Consider the following 17,051-nt stretch of genomic DNA (forward strand, 5'->3'; position numbering starts at 1 on the left):
TCGGCCAGGATCGGGAGGTTTTGGCGGAGGGGGGGAGGGGAGGTGTCATACACCGCGGCCGCCACCGCACCTATTTCGGGCTCTGGGTTCAGTTGGACGAGTTAATGTTCCTGCACAACCAACATTTCCTGCACGGGGATTTCATCCTGGACCATGGATCCTACATTACTACACATATACATTTCTAATACCCCCGGCTCCCGCTCGCCTTGAGACGCCATCTTATTTCTCGTAAAGGGTTAATTTGAATCGCTCGTAATTTGGAGGGAATCGGGGGTCGCTCCTCTCACCCCTGGACCGATTCCCGTGAATTTAGCTGGAGACAGGAGAGCCCGTTTTCCCGTTCTCCGATACCAGTGCCGCGAGGAGGGCGATGAGTTTATATCGCACGACCTGACACCAGTGTTGCGGATTCGCGCCCGCCGGCGTGCGAACGGCCACGTAACTCGAATCGCGGCACGTCGCCCACCGGACGGACAATCCCGTCGTGACCCTCTCGGACTAACGCCGGGAACTAGTCACGGGTAGACCTTTCGGTCTCACCGCGATCGTGCCAATCGGCCCCCGCGTGGGATAGGGTTGCTCGCCAAATTCGACCTACCTAAGTACCCACACGGAGGGTAGACCGGGCGATCACACCTCGCCGCAGGTCGACTTCGGACACGGGCCACTTTAAGCGACCCGTTCCGTACTATCGGGATAACCGAGCGGTGTTATCGTCGGCCTCGACGGTTCGATTAATTATCGGGCGTTTTAGCCCACGACCAACCCTTTACGTGAAGTAAGATGGAGATTCAATAAAGGAAAAGACGAAGCGAAACGGGAAAACTGTTCAACATGAAGCACATTTATTTCGCGATGAACGGAAAGCACACATATACAATTACACCAAAAGCAAATGTAAAAGAAGAAGCACAATAATACACAAAAAGCAAATGCAACAATGCAGATCTAACCGACTACCGAGCACGCGGCAACACTTATACAGTTTTACTTCACAGACGGCGCCGACAACACATACACTCAAAGCAAAAGAAAAGGACCACCCTCAAGGATGAGGGGGGTAGGCGGGCCTGGGGCCGAGACCGCGTCGGGCCTACCCGTCTGATGATGAGCCGCAAGATGGCGGTGGCGCCCCGACTCCGCGGGCCTCGCGGACAGTGTCTGGTAGGGGGTGGGAACGGGGCCCCCTTCTCGCACTATCTCAGCGCGGGGGGAAACAGGAGGGGGTTGTTGATGCTCGGGGGGGAAGGAGGATATCTCCCTGTCTCGGGTCCCGCGACGAGCGTCTCCACCACGACCTCGGTCGCGCCGCCGGCCTCTCCCTCCGCAGCTCCCCGACTCTGACACGAGCACTCGTCCCAACTCTTCACTGACTCCGAACTCTTAACTCTCTCCCCTCGGAACTCTTCACTGGCTCCGAACTCTTAACTCTCTCCCCTCCGAACTCTTAACTGCCTTGACTGACGAACGCGGCCCCTTATATGCCCCGTGGCCTCGCTCCTTCACCTTCGACCCTTTACCTCCGACCCTTCACCTCTAACTGGCTCCCCATTGGACCGAGGAAAAGTGGGCGTGAATGCTTTTTGATCCATGAATTTGCATATAGCGATATTACTCCAACGCACCTGGAGGCGGGGCCAAATCGCCCCACGCTCGCCGATAGGACGGAACAGAAGTGGGCGTGAGTCGTTTTTGATCCGTTTTCTTCGGAAAGGCCGGCGCTTTTGCACCCCTGCTCGGTGCGCGCCCTGCACGAGTCCAGTATCGGTGCCCACAAGCGGCGTGGGAATGACGGTGATGCGATGGTTGCGAGGGCGAGTTGTGACGGTAAAGGTCGTGGCTGTTGTTGTGAAGCGGCGTTGCGGTTGGTGGTTGTTGTGTGATGGCTGTTGAGACGTGGTTGGTGGTGGTAGTAATGGCGGCTGGTCCAAAATAAAGATAGTAAAAGAAAAACGGCTATCTAGAAGGGTCGCAGCCCGCATGAATGACATTTATTCCCTCTAAACAACGGGTTTGGGCCTAACTACACATATACTTACAGAGATATCTCACCTAAGGGACCTGAATGGTGGTTTGCGAATTTCGTCAACCACAACAATACTTTCTGAAGGCACTGTATATTTATTATGTATGCATGTAGCGTGTACCCGAGTAGTTGCTTGGAATGTGCAAGCATGCCCCACGAGTGTGCGGTATCTACAAGCTTTTGATTCCATTAATTTGTACACCAAGCTTAACACATGGGTTGGCCCGGGCCAACCCGTGTTTAAAATTGGTCAAAAAAAATTCCCATCTTCTTCTCTCGTATGCAACCCGTGACTGCAGGTTTCCATCATTGTTATGGAGCACGGCAGCAGATTCAAAGTAGATTTGAGAGAAGCATTTCTGCAATTTAGCCAAGATGCCTGTGATAACTCACCCACTTTTTGTTATAATGCACTGTGGGATCTTTAACATCCAACAAACTAATGCTATCAGTTGGGACACCCAACTTAACATCAATCTTCAACATGGTGGACTTTGTGATGAAATGTCCTGCCTGTGGTTTACAGACGGGCCAAGCTTGGAACCCAGACAAAACAGCTCAAAGGCAAGTGCACAAATCTCTGGACCATCCTGCCAGAACTCCTTTTCCATGTGAAACAAATCCTACTTCTGTTCATCGACTTCTGGCAAAAAAAATAAAAAAAAATTGTATACATCATCTTGGCACGTGGAAGAGCATGGCAAAAGATGATAGAAGCATAACCCACTAATGCTCAGGTAGTCGTAACAATTCTAGATACCATAAAGCAGGTGCATGATTTGAAAGGGAACAGGAAAAGAGTGGAGAGAGTGAAAGAAAGTTCATAAACTACAGGTTTGGGGAGTAGTGTGGTGAGTGTTTAAACTGTGATAAATGGGTAAAGGTGAGCAACAAGCCTTAAGGTTCACAAGGAGAGGGTTACTCGAAGATGCACATGTCCTGGAGGGTCAGAGTTCTGAAAGAGCAGGGAGAGAGAGACCAGAAGAGAGGTGGTGGAAAAACAGATGTACCACAAACATGAGAGAGAACAACAACCCTTTGTGTCTCTGCTGCTTTGCATGTTCAGCTAATGAGGACTTTCAATTCCAACAACATTAAAGAGCGAGTGGTGTGAAGCAAGATAACTATCTCAGAAGAAAATTGTACTCAATTTCACGATGGACAAAGACCTTGCCGGCGATGAAAGAATTGAGATTATCAAATGTAAGCACTTCAGAAGAAGGAGAATATCTCGCATGTGGCCGGCATTAGAGGCGAGCTTTGATATATGGTCTCCTCAAGAAAGATTGTGCCTGATGGTGAGGCCCACTTGTGTGAAGGACTGAACTTATTCTAGTCGCTAATTAAGCAATCTAGAGTACAAGGAATAATCAGAATTTCTCGGAATGTTTCACCAAACCCAAAGTTCAAAAGTTTCCCTTTACTTCAATGCACTTGCTCCAATTGTCTTTCAAACCATCTATTCCAGTAAAAGAGAACATTTCAGATTTCTCCTTCAGCAATGTCTCGGTTAGTTCAACAACTTCATCATCATCACCAAATTGGTAAACATATAGGTTGACTTCAAATGTTGAATACCAGTTACCGGTTGTCAGGTCCAGGTTGTTACATGACAAAAGAGGACTAATGCTCAAAACATCAGCTGCACATGTCCTTTGCTCTGATGAAAGGAGAATGTTCAAAGTGTCAGCCGCACCTCTTTTTCCAGGGTAGTTACAACGCATGCTCTTATCAACTTTCAGTTGATAACATCGATTGTTCAATTGTCTGCAGATGCAGACCGACACTCGCCTTTATGAAGACCGGTATTCCACAGTACTATGATGGGAATTATATTTCAATGAAAATTTTCTTATGAACAATGCAACAACACCTTTCATTGATCAATGTGCAATTTCACAATTTCCACAACCTGCTCACAGACAAATTCCACGACTGCTAGAAGTGTGCAACATAGATCACCAACTCAACCTCACCTACCCTACCCTCCTTGGCCTCCATCCACCCAACATGAACAAAATGCGATGCTAAAGTTTTCCCTTGAAAATTTAAATCATGTTGTGAAGTATTTTCTTACTTTTCTGAAGTACCAGTTCAAAATATAAAAACATTTATAAACTAGAACGACACTCAATAGAGTGCATACCTCCGCCGGCTGAACCGTTTACATTTTGTATCCTTCTGATGGGCCGGATGTGGATCCAGACCTCCAAAATGTAATTGGCTTGTTATTATCACCTACATAACTCATCCACCAAGACTCGTCCGAATCCGTGCACATCTTTTTGAGATATCCTGTTCACAGACAAACAAGCAGACAGACAAACAAACAGACAGATATTGGTGAAAACAACCTCCATCCACCTTTATTGGCCTTCGGTGGCGAAGGTAATGAACGGCTCAAGCAAACAGCCAACCACTATCAACAACGACAGCAATGATATCAAAGGAAGCAGTTTCCAAGTTCAACACAGTAAAATACAAAATAAAACAACAATCATCAAACATAATAAGCCTCTGAATGTATTACGTTAAAATACAATTTAAAATTAGTGAAGATCCGATAACAATACGAATGTAAATAAGGGTGGAGAAAATGTCCCCATCGTTCAAGAGAAAAAAATATTATACAAGTACAATGTCATCATTTGTCGTGGCCTCAAGCTGCATGAGTCAAGAGCTTATCGATGCATGATTTCAACACAAATTCCAAACTTCAGGACACCAACCTTTACTGCGGTATCAGGGCATGGAGTCAATCGTAGATTTTCATGACAGTAATCATGCAGAATTTCATCTTCAGTAGGAGCAGCAGGGGCCAGCAAAGTCAGCTCATAGTACTCTCGAATGTCTGGATGGTACCATGGGAACAATTGTCAGTTTCACACATAAGTAAAGTCGCATAAGGTTAAGTCGGTTTAATATTACCAGAAACTCCTTTAAAGGAGAACAATTGCACAAAATGAGAATAAAGATTATAAGGCTGAACAGGAAAAGTCCTCGGTAAAAATTTTGAGTTTTAGAAATAATGTACCACATTAAAAACTGGAAAAGCACTCAGTAGAGCGCATACCTCCGCCAGGCTGAAGAGTTTACGTTTTGTATCGCATTGATAGGCAGGATCTTGATCCGGCCCGGAACCAAAATCGAAATGGCTTGTCATTGTCAGCGAACCAATTCATCCAGCAAGTTCTGTCTGAATCTGAGCAAAACTTTTTTGAGATATCCTGCTATATGTCGTTTTTGGAACCTATCTCTCAATGGTGAAGAATCACTTTAAATACTCTCGTATCAGATCCAGATCCGGATCTTCAGCAAAATCTAATCAATTAGTCCTTGTCACATACCTAACCTGTCCACCAAATTTTGTCCGAATCCATCCACAACTTTTTTGACAGACAAACAAACAAACAAGAAATACATCGTGCATAGCACAACACTTGAAAAATTCCTAAAACAAATTTGACCATAAAAATAATTGGTGGTTGAATTCAGTGACCTTATATGCAAATCCTGTTCAAATTTCTAGTTAATTGGATGGAAATTGAGGATTTTTGAAATCACACCCAAATTGTTGACCTCACAAATAATTGTCGGTTGAATTCACTGACCAGATGTGCAAATCCTCTTCAAATATCAAGTGAATTAGCTGAAAATTGATGATTTTAGAAATTCGATGGTGACATTTTGACCTTTTGACCTCGAAATCAATAGGCTCCTTACTTACGACGAACTTTACCATTTGGTGAAGTTTTGTGAAGATTGGTTTCAAATTGTGACATGCAGGTGATTGACATACAAACAGACAAACAAGAAATACGTTGTGTATAGCATGATACTTGCGAAATCCATAAAACAAATTTGACCTTAAAAATAATTGGTGGTGGAATTCAATGACCAAATGCGCAAATCCTCTTTAAATTTCAAGTCAATCGGACAAAAATTGAGGAATTTAGAAATCTCACCTCAGTTAGTGACCTTTGGCCTATGTCGACATTTTGGCTTATATGTTGACCTCAAAATAATTGGTGGTTGACTTCAGTTACCTGATATACAAATCCTGTTCAAATTTCTAGTCAATCAGATGAAAATTGAGGATTTTAGAAACGAGACAAAGTTGCTGACCTTTGGCCTTTTGACCTCAAAAACAATAGGCTTCTTGCTTATGATGAACTCTACCATGTGGTGAAGTTTCGTGAAGATCAGCTTAAAATTGTGACCTGTAAGCAATTGACATACATCCAGCCAAACAATCAGACAAACAGACAGACAGAATAATGCACACAACCAACGAATATACTTGAAAAACCTTTGATTTTCGCAAGTAACAACCAGACAGACAGACAGACAGACAGACAGACAGTGGTGAAATCATAACCTCTGTCCACCTTCGGTGGTGTGGGTAACAAAGAGCATCATCAGATCGAGTTAAATTGAAATGCAAAGGTGACTTTGAACACTTGTGATTGTCTGTGGTCATGACACTCTTCCAATACCTTTGCCAGTCTGAATGAAAACCTACCTGTGTTGGCTTTCATTCAGACCTGTAAAGAGAAAAGAAGAGAGTCATTAGTGCAGACATAACCACAAGTGTTCAAAGTCACTCCATCTGATGATCTGAAGGTCTGAGTTACAAAAAATTTGGGATAAAGTCAAATGACATGTAGCAAATACAGAGTTGGTCTATTTACTTATGCACTTGAAAATAGTGCTTTTCCTCTTACCTGGTTACAGGATACATATTTATTTATTTAAATATTTATTGATTTATTCGTACGCAGCCTGTGGCTGCTTGGCTAAATCATTTTCTGGGGACGTGGCCAATTGGCCATGCACTGATGCAATGCTCCTGTTACCAGCACGCTGGTACTCATTTTGCCGACCTTGAAAGGATGACAGGCTTCGGCAAACCTACCTGGTGTTACTTGAACAGCCAGACAGGGGCTTGAACCCAAGACCCAAGACCAGGCACCTTAACCGTTAAGCCAACACCAGACCTCGGATGCATTATAAAGCCAAAAGTTATTACATACATTGTTCATGATTTAAATCTGACCTTAAAACAAATTAAAGAAAACCATCTACTCCCCTTAAAAGCATGGAACAGTGGTACGATTGGTAGACCACTCCATAACTCCACTCATCAAGGTTTAAGTATAAAGTTTTCTTGAAACTGCCTTTGAAGACATTGCCGTCAATCTTGAATCAAGGGTGAATGTTTTAGAAGCACCACATTGTTCTAGGGCGATTAATAAAAAACAAAATGGTCTGTACCACTGAAAATCAAAAGCAGCACACTCACAGAAAGAAAGGAATTCACGACTTTCTCTGCGTTCGACTGCCATGATGAGCAGACCTTCACACTGGATCAACAAACTTCGCTGATGAAAGCTTCCAAAGTCCTGGTCTAGAGCGTCTGACCAGCGTTTTTACCACTGGTGTAAGACTGTAAACCCATTCGCTCATCTTAGATTACCCGCTTTGCCCCACAGCCTCCTGTGCTGCCCCCACAACCCCCCCCCCCAACTCTCACAAGCAAACTGTGCCGTGCACCTGCTATTTACAGTCCATTGGCAGGCAAATGGATTATTTTGAAACAGAACAAAAGTTTGAGAGTTTTTGATAATTATGCGAAGGAAACAACTTTAAGAAGAGAAAATACACAAAAATAAAGGATATCTAAAATATCCTGAGCTCTGATATCTTCAGTCTGAGGCACATGCAGTGAGTGCACTTACAGTCCGGCATAGGATGACAAAATGCATCACAATCTTTGAAAAAATCTTCAAATCTTCCCAATTTGTTGCTCCAATTCCGAACACCCGAGAAGCACACAAAAATGTGATACCACGCACGGTTGCTTCATGCAAATACGACCTGTTTTTCAGAAGCAATGACAGAGGGAGCAAGTTATAAATATAACAGAGAAGCAACAACAGAGGCTGCAGGTCCACGAAAACAACTGGGTCAGGAGGAGTGTGGGAGCGAAGAGGGTGGATAGAAGATGGATGGAAGTACTGAGGGAGGAGATGGATGGAAGGATGAGCTTGACAGGTAGATTGGTAAAGGGGTAAAGAGGAGGAAGACAGAATGGCAAAGAAAGTGGGTGGATTGAGGAAGCGAGGTAGGAGGAAGACCTCGGATGAGATGGGAACATTGTGTGAGGAGGGATGTCGACAAGGTGCAGGTGGCAAAGAGAATGGAGAGAGTTGGCTGGGGATGGAGGGCAGTGGAACAGTATATTGTACAAAATGTGGGGCAGCAGCAGGTTGGTACCAAAAAGGCCTCACCCCATATAAAATGAACAGGAGGAGGAGGGGGAGGAAAAAAGAGATGAAGAAGAAGAAAAAGAAGAAGAAAAGAAGAGGAAGAAGAAGAGGAAGAAGAAGAGGAAGAAGAAGAGGAAGAGGAAGAAGAAGAGGAAGAAGAAGAGGAAGAGGAAGAGGAGGAATAAGAGGAAGAAGAAGAAGAAGAGGAAGTGGAGGAAGAATAAGAAGAGGAGGAAGAAGAGGACAAAAAGGAAGAAAAAGAAGAAGAGAAGAGGAGGAAGAAGGGGACAAAGAGGAAGAAGAAGAAGAAGAGAAGAGGAGGAAGAAGAAGAAGAAGAAGAAGAAGAAGAAGAAGAAGAAGAAGAGGAAGAAGAAGAGGAAGAGGAGGAATAAGAGGAAGAAGAAGAAGAGGAAGTGGAGGAAGAATAAGAAGAGGAGGAAGAAGAGTACAAAGAGGAAGAAAAAGAAGAGAAGAGGAGGAAGAAGGGGAAAAAGAGGAAGAAGAAGAAGAAGAAGAAGAAGAAGAAGAAGAGAAGAGGAGGAAGAAGAAGAAGAAGAAGAGGAAGAAGAGGAAGAAGAGGATGAAGAGGAAGAAGAAGAGGAAGAGGAAGAAGAGGACGAAGAGGAAGAAGAGGATGAAGAGGACGAAGAGGAAGAAGAGGAAGAGGAGGAAGAAGAGGACGAAGAGGAAGAAGAGGAAGAGGAGGAAGAGGAGGAAAAGTTGTAAGAAGAAACTGCTTTTCATCAGTTGCCTTGTTATCTTCCTCAATAAATTTTTTGATAATTTAATTTAAATATCCAAACATGACGGACACATGATCGATACTGTATGTGAAACTAGCGGGGGACCCGGCATTGCCCGGTGCTCTAATCCTGTTGGCATTTTTAAGAAAACAGATTTTTTTTTTCCTTTTTTTTGTGGGGGCCCAAAACACTTCCTTCCATCCACTAAGTGACTAAGGAATGGGGTCAGGGATCATTTAATATTACCTTTCACATCGCTACAAGGTTGAGGCACTATAGTGATTTTTTTTTTTAATCTAAAAAAAATTTCCAACTCATTTTTTTTCTAAATTTTCAATTTTCTTTTGCTAAAACACTCCTGTCACTCACTGATGAACCTCTGAAAGTTTAAAAAAGATCCGTTTGACCAACTCTGAGAAAAAATGGTCACACACACACACACACACACACACACACACACACACACACACACACACACACACACACACACACACACACACACACACACACACATCTCTCTTCTAGTATAGAATGTTGTTGTCGGTCGTCTTTCGGCTGCTCCCGTTTGGGGTCGCCATAGCGGATCATCCGTTATGATCCGCATACTGATTTGGCACAGGTTTTACGCCAGATGCCCTTCCTGACGCAACTCTGGTCGTCTCTTACCACAGAGGGATACTCTTTTAGTATAGAATGTAGATAGATAATGGTTCGGGAGGTGGGCTTGGGATCCGAGGGTCCTGAGTTCAAATCCTACTTGGCCATGAATTAATACCAGGTGGGGTTGACTCAGCCTGTCATCCTTCTGGGGTCGGCAAAATGAGTACCAGCTTGCTGGGACGATTGAGCCATTCGAGGATCCTGCGTCGGAGTAGCGACCCGTCCATGATTGTGCCCAATAGCCCAGGAAACCGCTTGAACAGCACTGACGCTCTGTACAGAGTATGGTCCCAACAGATGGATGGCTAGATAGATGGAAGACCACAGACTGACCAACCTCTGAGCTGGAGCTGGGCGGGACAGGCAGGTGCTTTATTACGAGCCGGGACATAACAGGTGGGGTTCGGGGCACACCTTATAGCCCTGAAAGCCCTCGGGTTGTAAGTGCTCTCTCATGCATTCTCACTGTTATTTTTTTTTTTAATTTTGGGGCCTATTTTACAACACTGTTCCAGTCAGTAATTGCTCCGAAATTTGATCATTTACAGTAATAAATTAAAACCATGTTGTAAGACTATACACTGGGAAATGTGACCATCTTCCGAAAGATGGTCTGGATTCCGCCCCTGGTTCTCATACCCTGTCCTGACCTTCCCATAGATACTGACACATTAAACTTAGTTTGTTGTCATTGTTTATTACCTCCGCCACCGAAGGTGGAAGGAGGTTATGTTTTCACCCCTCTCTGTTTGTCTGTTTGTGTACACGATATCTCAAAAAGTTGTGGATGGATCCGGATGAGATTTTGTGGACAGGTTGGGTGTGTGACAAGGACAGGTTGGGTATTGTGGACAAGATTCGATTTTTGTGAAGATCCGGATCCGGATCCGACTACTACAATTTTTTTAAGTGATTCTTCACCATTGAGAGATTGGGCTCAAAAACGATACATAGCACGATATCTCAAAAAGTTGTGGACGGATTCAGATGAAACTTGGTGGACAGGTTGGGTGTGTGACGAGGAAGAATTGATTCAACTCTGGCGAAGATCCGAATACAGATCCGGATACGAGAGTTATTTAATTTTTAAAGTGATTCTTCACCATTTAGAGATGTCGGACTGTATAGCATATTTCAAAAATGTATTGGGCCCAATATGTTGTTGTGGATCAGGCATTACGCGGCGGAGGTATGCGCTCCACTGAGTACCTTTCTAGTTTATTGATGTCAACAGGCACTTGTCAAGTGTTGTTTTCTTTCTCGCGATATACCTGAAATTGGTGTGACCCGCATGGCAGCAGCTGGAACAAAGTCGCGATATAGGATGGTTTGGTGTCAAAAATTCTTCGACACACAATTAAATATTAATAGTTCAAACGAGATGATATCTCGTGTGTTAATGTCACATAAATTAAAAGTAGACAATGCAATGTTATAAACTCAACTAGCTGAGGCATCAGCATGAATGGGATTGACGGAGGTATTCACTCACTGCAGCTGCCTGGCCATAGCTTCCATGATCGGCATTGCATTTGCAAACAGATGATTTGTTCAACGTCAGAAGCTCTGCTCCAGGAGTAGCAGGCGTCATCAATGTTTATCTTGAGCGTTCGCAGAGATGCTTCCATGCTACTCTCTGGGTGGCTTCTGTCCTCAGCGTCAATCTTTCAACCAGAGAAAACCAGCACTTACTGTCGACATTGCTTGCAGCGAGACGCAGCAGCACACAAATCAGATTCAGCAAAGTGGAGTATGTTGGTGAGGAAGAACAGATTCCTCTTACCTTGTGCAGCTATGCCCAAATGTCAACACTCAGGTCCTTGGGGAACCTGGAAGTCAACAACCTCATTCTCCAGGACATCCAAGCTTTTTCTCAAGCTTCAGCTGAGGCAAGTGATTTGCTCGGCTCATATTAGTGCATTATTAGGAAAAAAATCACTGTATGTGGTGCGCTCTTCAGGATCAAGGATTCTCAGATCAGATCACAATGATGATTGGAACGGGAACATCTGGATAATGGTCTTTACACATTTGGCATATAATAGATGTAAATGGATGATGGCTTTGGTTACTCAGAGTACCATACTGTCCTCCAATATGGTATTGAGCTACTCTTCGCGTTCGAGATCAGAAAAATAAAATTGATATTTCGTAATATCTCATCATGCAAGACAACTCAAGACATGACCCTTATCAAGAACCCAAATAGAAAATTGACATATCAACTCCATGCAGACTGACAGAATGGCATTGAAGCTTGTGGTCAGAGATGAGATAAGTTCACTTGCCCAACTGTAGCTTTTTTTGTGACTATTTTTATATTTAATGGTGCCACTCAACAGCTTCTTTAAATTTATGCCATCTCATTACATGTACATACAGTAGCTTCACCTTAGTCGATCCATTTGGATTTACGTTGTGGACATGAAAGAACCCATGGCATTTTGAGTTCAATACCTATATCCAAAAAATCCAAATCCATTGGAACCATACTCTGTGGAGAGCGTCGGTGTTGCTGAAGCAGTCTCCTGGGCTGTTGGGACACAATGCTGGATGGGTCGCCCCTCTGACGCAGGATACTCAAATGGCTCAATCATCCCAGCAAGCTGGTACTCATTTTGCTGACCTCGGCAGGATGACAGGATGAGTCAACCCCACCTGGTTATTAATTAAACATCCAAGCATGATTTGAACTCAGGACCCTAGGATCACAAGCCCACCATTCTAGCCATGAAGCCAACATCAGGCAGAGAGGATACTCCCACCCTACTATCCATCCATCCATTAGGACCATACTCTGCACAGAGCGTTGGTGCTGCTGAGGCAGTCTCCTGGGCTGTTTGGGCACAATCCTGGATGGGTCGCCACTCCGACAAAGGACACCAGCAAGCTGGTACTCATTTTGCTGATCTAGGCAGGAGTCAATCTGAGTCAATCTGAGTCAATCCCACCTGGTATTATTTCAACAGTCAAGCAGGTTTTAAACTCAGATCCTTCGGATCCCAAGCCCACCACTCAAGCCATTAGGCCAACATCAGGCAGAGGATGCTATAACCCTACTATCACCACCGTCATGTCCGTGAGGTGTCATCAACTATCACCCTAACCCCCAAGATGAAGCAGAAGAAACAGCCGTCGCTCAAAACTGTAACACCATCTCTACCGAGCCACCGGCACATGTACACGGGGCGATTTGAGCGGTGAATCAAACACCTGTTGCCATTGTCCTGTAGTTACCAAAACAGCACCTGAAAATAACTATTATGAACACAAATTGCTACAAGTCAAATGAACCACCATCATCTATTTATCAAGGAGAGAAAGTATGTATGTACTGTAAATGGCGAAGAACCACCCCACTGTCAGTAGTCCATGCGTTGGTATTAAACAACACGGAGTCTGAAGTTGAGCTTGAGGTTCTCTATGTGTGGTTTATTGGTATGCATGAATCATACATTAATCAATTCCCCCAGTGGAATAGCACGATGATGAGATACAATCGGTTAGGGATGCAGTGAGCCCACCCAGTAACCTCCACAAACAAGTTCAGATGAGAATACAGCAAATTATACAATCATTATGAGCCTGTACAAATCACCAGCTCAATGTCTGAAAACGGCACTTCCTTCTCCGATGCAGAGTCGAAAAGGAGCGGGCTTTTATGACGTGAACAGATACGTCACTAGTTGTGGTGAAAATAAATAAGAATAGCACCGCAAAGCGGGCGTAACCCCTCAGCCCCTTGACGCAAACAAATTTCAAGATGGTGGCCATATTGAAAATCGCAGCAGGCACATTTTCAAAAGGAACCTTCCTCTACTCAACCCCACCACACCCAGCAAAAATGGATTTAATCGGACAAGGCGTTCTCCTCAAAATTGACGGAAACCAATTTCAAGATGGCTGCCGTGGCGGCCACAGTGAAAATCGCAGCGTGCCCATTTTGGAGAAGAACCTTCCTCTACTCAACCCCATCATACCTCGCCAGAATAAAATCAATGTGTGAAGCCGTTCTCAAGTTATTGCCCGGAAACCAAATTCAAGATGGCTTCCCGAGCCGCCATATTGGATATCGGATTGTGCTGTATATCGAAAGGAACCTTCCTCTAACCACCCCCATTATACCCCCATGAAAATAAAATCAATTTGTCAAGCCGTTCTCAAGTTATTGCCCGGAAACCAAATTCAAGATGGCTTCCCGAGCCGCCATATTGGATATCGCATCGCACTGATTTATCGAAAGGAACCTTCCTCGACCCAGCCCAAACACACACTGTAACCAGAGTTGGTGTCAAAGCCACCCAATGCTCGTCTGTTTATACATTTATCGTTTTAAAAAGACGAGTCTAATAATTAATATTTTTATAATTCTCGAACAATTTTTTTTGGGGGGGGGGGGGAACAAGTCCAAAATCTAATGCCATGATCCTTGGACCATACCTAACCCCCCCCCCACCAAGTTTCGTCGAAATCCGTCAAGGAGTTTTTCCGTAACACAAAAAATTTAACATTTTCACGCTCACGCTCACGCCGGGGGTATCGCTATAGCTCTCTGTTCTTCGAACAGGCGAGCTAAAAATGGATTTCATCGGACAAGGCGTTCTCCTCGAAATCGACGGAAACCAAGTTCAAGATGGCTGCCATGGAGGCCACATTGAAAATCGCAGCGTGCCCATTTTCGAAAGGAACCTTTCCTCCACTCAACCCCAACATACCCTGAAAAAATGGATTTAATTGGACAAGGCCTTCTTTTCTAAATTGACGGAAACCAAAAGTTGACAGACGGACGGACGGATGCCCGGACAACGGCTGTGACGACAATACTCCTTTTTCAGCCCAATTCGGGCTGAGGGGTAAAAATCAGAAAGGTGATAGATCATCCACTGCCTCTCACAGTATCATCATCCACTCCTCTGAGAGTATTTGACCTGTGACTCTAAAAATTTCAGGGACCTACTGCTTCACCCTCACCCCATCACCCCCCCACTCCATCACCCCCACCCTGAGCACTTCTCCCACATCCACAATCCCTCATGATCCATCACCCCCACAATACCCACTGAAATGAAAACGAGAGAAGAACCTTCAGAGTGTAGGCTTTATTCCATTTGATTGAAGCCGCTTCTACGGGCACACCAGGGAATACAGGCGCAGCAAGGAGTATATAAGCAGTAAGGTATACACGCGCAACTAATCACCGCAAAATAAATCAGTACAAGCCCGGAGTCCGATATACTCTCAATTCTCACCATTCAACGAGCACCAAGTGAACCGCCGCCGTAAACGACAATGCCCCTGGGACAATCGCCCCCGGCCGAGCCGAACCTCAGCTTTATCTATTCCGTGCTCGAGCCGTGCAACATGTGATCACACGTCACGACCTTCAATTCACCACATTTTCCCCGTCTTTAAAATGTAACTAGAGGCCCAACTAACGCACCATGATTACTTCAGCGCTACAGGAGTATACATTTCAAGCAACGTGAACTATCTAAACTACAGAAGCATACATGCCAAGCAGTGAGGATTATTTTGAGTTGTAGGAGCATGGTAATGAGCATCGATATATGATGTAACGAGCATATAGGAGCATGAGCATCGAGGATGCCGATAATCCCCTTTACAGATTGAGTCGGCGAGGGGGTATTATCCGTCGACCTCTCCGGGAGTAAATGGCGGTTTCACTTGAGGGAGGCTTCCGATCCTCTTGGTGAGCCTCGACTCGTGCCGGGGATGACTCCCTGATCACTCTCGGGTGGAACGCGGCAGCTCCGTCGCCACCATTCTCGGGTGGAGTTCCTGGGGGGGGAACACCTGGGGAGGGGATGTCAGAGGGAGGAGCGCCAGATGGTGGTGTACCTGCGGGAGGAGTACCTGAGGGAGCCAAATGGCGAACCGACACAGTGGTCTCCCTGCCATCCGGGAGCCTGACATGAGCATACTCTGGATTAGTATCGATGAGTTCGACCTCTTCCACCATGAGTTCATACTTGCTTTGTCGTACCGGGCGTTTCATGAACACTGTTCCGGGATGGGTTAGCCAGTTGGGCACCGATTGGCTGTCAACATAACGCCACTGGTGAGTAAACATTCGTTCGTGAGGAGTTGCATTGGTGGACGTGCAGAGCAAAGAGCGTATGGAATTCAGAGCGTCGAGAAGGGTAACCTCCCACCGCTCGGGGCCCAGTCCTCTCGATTTCAACGCCAGAGTTACGGCTTTCCAAATAACTCCGTTATATCGTTCCACCTGACCATTACCCTGTGGGTTGTAACCCGTCGTTCGACTAGTTGCTATGCCGTGCTCTAATAGGAATTGTTTTAGCCCGGCCGACATGAAACACGGCCCTCTGTCTGAATGTATGTATGAAGGTTTCCCAAACATAGCGAAGAGGTCAGACAGACATTTCACGACAGTGCCCGAGGTCATATCCGAGCACGGAAACGCGAAAGGGAACCTTGAATACTCATCAACAACAGTGAATATGTATCTGTTGTCTGTCTCGGTCGGCAGGGGCCCTTTGAAGTCAATGTTTAGTCTCTCGAAGGGAGAAGTGGCCTTGATCAATCTGCCAGAAGCTGCGCCATAGAATCTGGGTTTTAGTTCAGCACAAACAGGGCATGAAGCATTCATTTGTTTAATATCTTCAATAGAATAGGGAAGGTTTTGTCTGCGCACGAAATGTGCCATTCTGGTTACCCCCGGGTAGCACAGAGACACATGGAGGTCTTGCAAAGCCCGACTGATTGTCGCCGAACAGTAGACCCGAGAGAAGGTGTCTGCAGCAGGGTTTTCCCTCCCGGGCCGGTAAACTATTTCGTAACTATAGCAGGCTAGGTCTATCCGCCATCTCATAATTTTTTCATTCTTAATTTTCCCGTTATTTTTCCCATCAAACATGAATGCCACGGATCGTTGGTCCATAACGAGCGTGAAATGGTTTCCCAGTAAATAGTGTCTCCATTTACGTAGGGCTTCGACAATGGCGTACGCTTCCTTCTCTATTGCCGAGTGTCTCTGCTCGCTTCCAGAGAGAGTTCTCCAGAAGAACGCGACGGGTCGCCCAGACTGATTAAGCGTAGCAGCTATCGCGTGATCAGAAGCATCTGTTTCCACCACGAAGGGCACCGAGCTATCGATCGATAATACCACGGAATTACTGATATCGTCTTTGAGGCTGTGGAAAGCTTTTACAACAGCGGCATCTGGTGGAAAGTTTTTGCAATGCACTAGGGGATGTATTTTCTCGGAGTATTGGGAAATCCATCTCGCATAGTAAGCGAACATGCCGATCACCCGGCGCATTGTCTGCAGGTCCTGAGGTGGGGGTAGCTCACGAAGTGGGCGCAAT

General features: G+C 45.2%; 1 protein-coding gene across 5 annotated transcripts in view; it reads right to left on the bottom strand.

Annotated features, from left to right (window-relative positions):
* DLG2 (discs large MAGUK scaffold protein 2) overlaps window positions 1–17,051 on the bottom strand; it is a 652,065-nt gene that overhangs the window by 574,809 nt on the left and 60,205 nt on the right. For 2 of the 5 annotated variants that reach the window (XM_085889199.1, XM_085889200.1), the window contains exon 3: window positions 4,759–4,880. In XM_085889199.1, coding sequence (XP_085745325.1) covers window positions 4,759–4,880 — 122 coding nt within the window. Of the gene's footprint in view, window positions 1–4,758; window positions 4,881–6,551; window positions 6,574–7,331; window positions 7,492–7,767; window positions 7,891–17,051 lie in introns of those variants that run through there. The other 3 variants (XM_085889205.1, XM_085889203.1, XM_085889204.1) reach the window with 3 other exon arrangements.

The sequence above is a fragment of the Eptatretus burgeri genome, chromosome 7 (genome assembly GCF_056783735.1).
Source record: "Eptatretus burgeri isolate ZD-2024b chromosome 7, Ebu_testis_v1, whole genome shotgun sequence".
Taxonomy (NCBI): domain Eukaryota; kingdom Metazoa; phylum Chordata; class Myxini; order Myxiniformes; family Myxinidae; genus Eptatretus; species Eptatretus burgeri.